Source organism: Sinocyclocheilus grahami, unplaced genomic scaffold, assembly GCF_001515645.1.
Source record: "Sinocyclocheilus grahami isolate Dianchi unplaced genomic scaffold, SAMN03320097.WGS_v1.1 scaffold183.1, whole genome shotgun sequence".
NCBI classification, from domain to species: Eukaryota; Metazoa; Chordata; class Actinopteri; order Cypriniformes; family Cyprinidae; genus Sinocyclocheilus; species Sinocyclocheilus grahami.
The window spans coordinates 1329115-1337685 of NW_015505362.1; the positions used below are offsets into that span (position 1 = coordinate 1329115).

The 8571-nt window shown below is 36.6% G+C and overlaps 1 protein-coding gene across 1 annotated transcript in view; it reads left to right on the plus strand.

Moving 5' to 3' along the window:
* The window catches only part of LOC107594453 (probable E3 ubiquitin-protein ligase HERC4), an 8446-nt gene extending 1396 nt beyond the window's left edge, over positions 1-7050 (plus strand). Inside the window, exons 3-24 of the mRNA XM_016284508.1 lie at positions 66-142; positions 260-481; positions 635-726; positions 820-950; positions 1106-1233; positions 1339-1409; positions 1492-1610; positions 1800-1859; positions 2173-2248; positions 2431-2617; positions 2702-2862; positions 2941-3015; positions 3106-3177; positions 3292-3360; positions 3767-3910; positions 4033-4173; positions 4264-4430; positions 4537-4603; positions 4690-4748; positions 5755-5938; positions 6019-6118; positions 6665-7050. Coding sequence (XP_016139994.1) covers positions 66-142; positions 260-481; positions 635-726; positions 820-950; positions 1106-1233; positions 1339-1409; positions 1492-1610; positions 1800-1859; positions 2173-2248; positions 2431-2617; positions 2702-2862; positions 2941-3015; positions 3106-3177; positions 3292-3360; positions 3767-3910; positions 4033-4173; positions 4264-4430; positions 4537-4603; positions 4690-4748; positions 5755-5938; positions 6019-6118; positions 6665-6879 — 2617 coding nt within the window. The 3' untranslated portion in view covers positions 6880-7050. The remainder of the gene's footprint in view (positions 1-65; positions 143-259; positions 482-634; positions 727-819; positions 951-1105; positions 1234-1338; positions 1410-1491; positions 1611-1799; positions 1860-2172; positions 2249-2430; positions 2618-2701; positions 2863-2940; positions 3016-3105; positions 3178-3291; positions 3361-3766; positions 3911-4032; positions 4174-4263; positions 4431-4536; positions 4604-4689; positions 4749-5754; positions 5939-6018; positions 6119-6664) is intronic.
* Positions 7051-8571: the final 1521 nt, after the last annotated feature.

An 8571-nucleotide genomic window follows, 5' to 3' on the forward strand; every position in this document is an offset into this window, starting at 1 on the left:
ACAGTATAAATGACCATAAATGATAATAACAAGTATCTATCTGACAGATTGTCTTGTCTCTGCAGGCCTCTCAAAGGTCTGGATAACAGGCAGGTGATTCAGATCGCATGTGGAGACCATCATTCACTGGCACTAACCAACGGTATTAACAACTATTCCATCTAACATCTGCCATTTTGCTTTCATCTTTAGACATCTTATGATTGAGATGAATTGATTGAGATTTGAGTGTAGATGTTCAGAGCTGTTGCTCTTTCAGATGGTCAGGTGTTGGTATGGGGTGAGAACTCTCATGGTCAGCTGGGTTTGAGGAAAGATCATCCCGGCTCTCCGTCTGCTCAACATGTTCAGAGTCTGAGTGGGATCCCGCTGGCTCAGATCAGCGCTGGAGGAGACCACAGCTTTGTGTTGTCTCTCTCTGGAGTCGTGTTTGGATGGGGAAAGAACTCTGCTGGACAGCTGGGCCTCGGAGACACTACAGGTCTGATTATTTCATCATGTAAAAGCTAAATTGTAACAGTATAACACTACATATAAATGTACTAAATTTGTGCAATACTGTGTCTACAAATCTACATCAAAGCATGAATATGATGTATTTAGAAGTGACAAATGTACTGTTTTTCTACCACAGACAGACACGTCCCAACGGCTGTAAATAGTCTGAACCGGAAGAAAACTGTGTCCATCTCATGTGGAGCGGAACACACTGCCACTTTATCAAAGGTACAATGGTCGTAATATGTTATAGATTTTAAGCTGTATTTAGCATAAAAGCAAGCTGGACAGAAAATAAGTAGTAAATGTTTCATGTTTCAGGGCGGCACAGTGTTCACATTTGGATCCGGAGGTTGTGGTCAGCTTGGGCACAACTCATTTAGAGATGAACATCATCCGCGGGTGGTTGCTGAACTGTGGGGATCTGAAGTGTCACAGGTCACATGTGGGAGGTAAAGACCGTTCATAAGCTTTATTAGTAATCAGCATCTCAGAGCAATAGTACAGATTTTTTATTTTTTAACTCTCATACAAAATTCCTTGCATGTTTAACATGTCTGCTGTTTGAGTTCTGCTCGGTAATTAGGCTTTTAATTCTTTTTTCAAGACATCACACACTCGTATCAATCGCATCGTCAAAGCTGATCTACTCATTTGGATGTTGGATCCAAGGGAAGCTGGGAAATGGCAAAATGATCAAGAAATTTGTACCTTTCCCTGTGGATCTGTCAACTAGTAATTAAAAATCATTTAATAGCAATGGTCCATTTTATTATCAATATTTTTTATAATATTCATGATGATGCTCAGAGATCTAAATTAAGTATTTGTTGCACACAGAATGTAATCAAGAATATGCGATTGAAAAACTCGTTGCTGGGGAGAATAATTCCTTTGCCTTGTTTTTCAAAGTAAGACATGGCAGTTTTCATTCATAAATTATTTAAATTATTGCTGCACTGTGATTACTTGTTTTTTTTGTGTTTTCTGTAGGAACTTGGGAATGAGTCTGCAATGTCTAAGCCCAATCTTAGTAGAGGGATTGTGACATTAAATGAGAGAATGATTGACCGCTGGGTGTCTGAAAGAGACTCATGGGTAACGATAAAGAGGTGAGTTTCTGTTTTCATTTATGTGTAATTAAGAAAATATTGTTTGTCAGTTCTTGTCTGAGTTTTGCTGAAGGATTCAGCAAATAGACTTGACTTATAAGTAGAGTATGTTAGAAGTCTTACTAGTATTTATGTGGCCTGTAATTTATATATGGTAAGGTAATGCATATAAATGTACTATATTTACAGGGAAATAACAAAAATGTTCTCCTCTGCTGCCTGTTTGAATGGAAGTTTTCTCAAAGCAAGGTAATTCAGAAGTAGACATGTCTAGCCATTTTTGAAGCCAAAACTAATCTGCTGAAAGCATTCAACGTAATGGAATGACAGAAATGAATAAGCCTCAGGCTGAACGGAAAGTACATTTACGTCCGTACAGTAGAATGCAGAAGAAGAAATTTCAACACACTTCAGCAATAAAAAAAGACACAAATGTTCGTCTAGAGTAATTTGTGCTTATTAGTACGGTTGAACTGGATCATCGAAGGTCAGAAGCAAAGACATTGGTTAATAGAAAGGGATTAAATGCATAAATATAAACGTAAATTTTTTGTTTTTGCAGTCATGATGAACAGGATTTTGAGCTGGCTGAAAAAGCTTTTTCAAAGTTATCAGGGAATGAAAAGGTGATGTCAAAGGTAATAGTAAATCCAAAATATTCAGTTTGTTTAACATAAAAAGATGCAATAACATTTAATACGACTTAAAGGGGTTTTCTATCATCTGTGTAGTGTCTATATTTACTTTTTTTGTTTACTTTCACAAACTGAGGGAACTAAACTGTATACAACCTGAAATTCCTTTAATTTGTGTATCTCAGGTAGTGAAGGTGGTTGAACAGATGCTGCGATCTCTGAATCCAAATCCAGTTGGTGAGGAATCGCTGAGACTTTACATTCTCCTCCCTGAGCTCATCAGACATCTCCAGAAACAACGAAGAACTGAACTCACTGAAGCTCTGGCCTCCAAAGCTCTTCAGCTGGATCCTGATGCTCACAAGGTGTTAGGTAAAGCTGGGAGAACTTTCAGCCTTTGACTTGTGTTTTTGGATTTGTTGCATTTGTCTAAGTATTTTTATGTTATATTCTCAGAGAAGTACTGGTCCAAACTTCCTGATGATTGGCTCAAAAACCTGGTGAAGTTATTTCGCAAAGCTTCTGCTGAGCTAATTGGCCAGATTTCTTGTGGTAAAATGAATCAGGATATACAACACTTGGAGAAGTTTTTGAAGATCCTTCAGATGATCTATCAGGTGCCTTTTTTAAACACTGGATCAAAGATGTATTTTAATCTATCATTGTATAATAGTTGCTTATTCTTTGTTGTGAAGGTCTGCTGCAGTGCCAACAGAGACATCCCAAACAGGGATTTCATCATTCATGAGATCAGTGATCTACTAGATACGGTAAGAACCAAAGCAATAGTGAATTCTGCTGCACAGAATCTTTTTTTCTTTGAGGAATACTAAGAAAATTCTCTTTTTCTACATCAATAGCTGCAAGCCACCATGGAATACCTGGAAGAGTGCATTGAGTTCTGTGATCTAGTTTTGAAAAGTTACTACATTGTGCGTATTGAAGGCTTCTAACATGATACATATGAATATTTGCATGAACTTTTTATGTTTTTTATTTAATAACTATAAGAAACCCTATATTTCTCCCATGCATCTTTCTTTCAGAGAACTATTAAAATATTATTCAAGTTCCCTTTTGCGGCTGATACTGCATCTAAATGGAGAATGTTTCGTGTAAGTGACATATGCCATGCTAATCTGAGGGCATGTTTACACGACAATGATGTACTAAAAACTGAGAAGTTTTTCCATGGAGTTTTTGAAAACGGCAACATTGGCAAAACAATCCTGAAACACAGATCTGAGATCTGAGACTGATCACATAATACGCATGCGCATGACGTCACAGTTTTCACAAATTCACGGTTTTGCAGTTTACACAGAGACGATATTGTTTTCAAAAACTTGCACTTAGAAACCTGTTCTCAAAAGTTTGCATTTTCAGACCCCCAAAATGCTGTTGTTGTATAAATGAACAGCCAAAACGCTTTTTAGTTTTAGAAAACAGTGTCATGTAAACACCCCGTGAATGTAATTATTGTATGCAAATACCCAGCTAACATTATTGTACTTTTTTAAGTACCTGCGGGACGAATGGATACAGAGCATTCATGTCATATATAATGACAATACCAACATGCTGCGCATAAACAGGGAATCATTGTTGACGGACACACTTGAGTATCTCAGACAAAACATCCACTCATTTTTCCATCGATTGGAGGTAAATGGAATAGCACTAAAATTCAAAAGTTGTCAATTTGAAACATCTGATATGCCATTTTACCATATTGTAAGGCCTCGGTTTATGATTTGTATTTTTTGGTAAAAAATTCTCCTGTCCAGGTGACGTTCATTGGGGAGAATGGAAGAGATATGAGGGGTTTATCGGCAGAATTCTTCTCCCTCCTTTCCCAGTCTCTTCTGAAATGGGAGAAGAAGGTGCTGGAAGTCCATGAGAGTTCACTGGTTTGGTTCAATCCTGATGTAAGTTTTACACCAAACATTCCTTGTTCTTTCTAATGTAGTCTTTCTCATATATCACATACATGTGCTGTGGTGCTTGTGTCTTTTCAGGGCATGCAAGCTAATAGAGATTTTTACTATCTTGGCGTTATCTGTGGAATGGCGCTCTACAACCATCATTATATAAACATTGGCTTCCCTCTGGCCTTGTTCAAGAAACTCCTCCAACAGAGTCCCACTCTGAATGATCTGGAGGAACTATCTCCTGTGGAGGCCAGGTAAACGATTAAAGACTACGAGACATTAGACTTTTTACTCTGTAGGCTTCACATTAGTGTTTCAGAGCAAGTCATATTTATAATTGTATTTCAAAAATCTCATTAGAAGTCTGAAAAGCCTTCTTGAGGAGGATGAGGACGAGGTAGTGGATATGCTCTTTTTGGATTTCACGGTAATACAGTTTCTGTGGTTCGCTTGTATAATTGTACACAACTGTTATTTTAAAACTTACTTTGTGCTGTTATTTACCTCCTTCAGGTCAAAGGGCAAGAGCTCATTCCAAATGGAAATCAGATTCCAGTGACCAGAGCTAATAGGTAGAATCTGTTTGCTCTACATGTAATTGACTATCTATCTATCTATCTATCTATCTATCTATCTTTGTATTTCAAAAATCTCATTAGAAGTCTGAAAAGCCTTCTTGAGGAGGATGAGGACGAGGTAGTGGATATGCTCTTTTTGGATTTCACGGTAATACAGTTTCTGTGGTTCGCTTGTATAATTGTACACAACTGTTATTTTAAAACTTACTTTGTGCTGTTATTTACCTCCTTCAGGTCAAAGGGCAAGAGCTCATTCCAAATGGAAATCAGATTCCAGTGACCAGAGCTAATAGGTAGAATCTGTTTGCTCTACATGTAATTGACTATCTATCTATCTATCTATCTATCTATCTATCTATCTATCTATCTATCTATCTATCTATCTATCTATCTATCGTTCAACCTCTACATCATGTAGTCACTTGTGCACATCAGAAGCAATTTCTCATTCAAGTTACGAATGATTTTGTATGTTCATCCAATTGATTATGTACAATTGTCTGCAGTTTCCTACAGTTGCTTATATGTTGATCAAAATATTTTATACTGGTTCTCTGTTGAATAGTCTTACCCCCAAAACATCGAATCATTAGTTCATTGCTTAAGCCTTTCAATGCAAAATGGTTAAGCTAGTTGTCATAATCGGTCAAGCATATTATTCATACATTTCTATTATACTTTTTTTTGTGAATGTGTTCTGAATTGATTAATTGTTGCAGGCTTTCGAAAGTAATCCATTGTACTGTACTGTTTGTACAAATTGTTTTGAAAAATGCACATATTGGTTTGCCGATATTAAGAATGATTCAAGAAATGTACCAAAGTGACTGAGAAAAACTGAAAAATACTTAAATTAATTATCCATTACTTCTGAATGGATATTACATGAAAATACAGCATAAAACAGAGAATTTAGCCTATAGATGCTGTGTATATGTTCCCTGTTTTTGCAGTGCTGGATTTCCTTATGTTTCATTGCAAAGTTTCATTTCATTTGCAGACAGAAATATGTGGATTTGTATGTCGACTTCGTTTTCAACAAGTCAGTAAACAGTCAGTTCGAGCATTTTTCAGAAGGTTTCTTTAAGGGCTGTCCGTTCGATGCCTGGAGCATGTTCCACCCTGAGGAACTCCAGGAGCTTCTCCACGGCTCCCCTGAATACAAGTGGAAGGAGCTTCAGCAGGTAAACGTCTTCAAGAAACTTGCCAATTTTTGACGTTTTAAATATTTCACAGTACCTGAGTTTTTCTGCTTCGTCTTCAGTGTGCTTCCTATGAAAAGTGTTCTGCCTCTGATGAGCTCATCAAGAACTTCTGGACTGTTTTCTCTGAGCTCTCTGAAGAGAACAAGAGGAAGTTTCTGAGTAAGTGTTGTCTTTAACATATGTGACCCTGGAGCACAAAACCAGTCTTAAGTCGCTGGGGTATATTTGTAGCAATAGCCAAAAATACATTGTATGGGTCAAAATTATAGATTTTTCTTTTATGCCAAAAATCATTAGGATATTAAGTAAAGATCATGTTCCATGAAAATATTTTGTAAATTTCCTACTGTAAATATATTCAAACTTAATTTTTGATGAATAATATGCATTGCTAAGAACTTCATTTAGACAACTTTAAAGGCGATTTTCTCAATATTTTGATTTTTTTTGCACCCTCAGATTCCAGATTTTCAAATAGTTGTATCTCAGCCAAATATTGTCCTATCCTAACAAATACATCTGTGGAAAGCTTATTTATTCAGATTTCAGATGATGTATAAATGTCAATTTCGAAAAATTGACCCTTATGACTGGTTTTGTGGTCCAGGGTCACATATGAGCATCCTGAAGCATCTACGTCACATGCACATTTAGGGAATATCATTATTATTCCTTCACATCCTCACATTATATATTTTTCTCTAGTTTTCCTGTATGGGACGGACCGTGTACCTGTGGGAGGTTTCTCAAAGCGCTCTCTGAAGATTTTACTGTCAGACTGTCCTGATGCAGAAGACCGACTGCCAGAGGCCCAGACCTGTTTTGGCAAATTCATTCTTCCCAAATACAGCGATATCAACACACTTCGTGACAAGCTTATACACGCAATCAGCTTTTGTGAGGTTTTTGGACGAGAGTAAACTTTCCTCGAGTCAAGCATATGTTGCTAAACTTTGTAGCTTATTAGTTTTAAATGTTACATGAACTGTTATTCAGTTTTGCAGTCATAAATTTGCAATATAGATGTTACTCTTTTGCTTAATGTGGTCACATTATTTTTTGTAAATGTATAGTTGTCATAAAAAACTAAATATTTGTAGGCTAAAATAATCACAATATGAGAGCTATACATATTCTATTTTATATATAGCATAAAAATAATGACCTTTCATTGTTTATGCTTTACAGCTGGCAGAATAACTTAACTAAAGCACTTTGGAATATTTATATTATATAATATATGTGTTTATTCTGGTATGTCAACTTATAACATGTTATTGTTTCTTCAAACATATTGAATTGCTTAAATAAAAATACATGTTTTAGTAAACACTGTTGGCGCTCATTTATAAACTGTTTGGTTGACAGGGTTGAGCCAGTTATCAGCAGATATTTCTTGTCACACTGTTACTACTAATGTCCTCCCAGCACATTTCCCTCACTGAGGTGGCTGGACGGCCTCAGAAAAGTAGTTTCTAAACGTTCACACGAAACAGCAGAAATTTTTCTTTTTGAACAAGAGTACATCAGATTTGTATTATTTTCTTCATTGGCCATTTCAGTTTGTTAAAAAAAACTGAACGACATACCCTCCTAGGTCGATTTGTATCAGTTATAAGTTAGAATAGCAAATTATTAAAATGATTTTGCGTTCTAAAATATACAGGAGTTACGCAGAACATATACAGAATTACAAGCTTCACCATCCACTTTTTCTGTATGGAAAACAGATGAATAATGGAGACTTTAGTGAGTTTTCAGTCCATTACATTTAGCCAAACACCTCTTTTTGTGATCCGTGAAGGAATGTATAGAATAGGACTACTGATTTGAAACAATACGGGAGTAAAAATTGCCAACAGAATCTTAATTTTGGGCGAACTGTCCCTTTAAATTTTGGTTTCGTTTTCCAGTGACATCCTAAGATATCATTCCCAGATACTTTCATTTTGTGGGAAATTGAACAAGTTTCGTTTAGCCTGAAATCAGCCTTTCCTTTTTAACTTTCGTGTTTGCTTTCAGTTTAACATGAATGTGTTCATCAGTTCAGGAAGAAAGAGAGCAGAGAGACTCTTCTGGAGTCTGATCTTCTCGAGCATCAGCTGTGGTCATGCTGTGTTTTTGGGGAGCGCAGGTCAGAGAGGGTTTGGGGCTGGTAAAGCCTGACCAAGTCAAACATGGCAAATGTGGAATACGATCTGTGTGTCCGAAAACAGCAGTTCAGGACATGTCAGCTGGAAGGAGTTTTGCTGGATTTATTCGGGATGGGAAGGTCTCGGTCCTGAGATTGCTCAGTGAAGACCGTAATGATGGGAAACTAAGTATGATGCTCTAAATGTCACTTTATGGCATCGTTTAAAAAGTTAAAAATCTAAGAAAGATGCCAAGTTTGTATGTGAAAGTATATGATTTACTGAAATATAGCCTACTGTAAGCGTATTATTAATAACATCATCATAATGAAAGTAGTTTGTTTAATTTTACAGTCTGAACAGAAGTTGAACTGATGAAAGTATTTGATTTACTCCAGAGCAACTACAGCTAAAGAATGACAGAATCAGACTGATCGTCTGTGGAGGAGATGGTGCGGTGCTTCTTTCTGATTCAGGAAA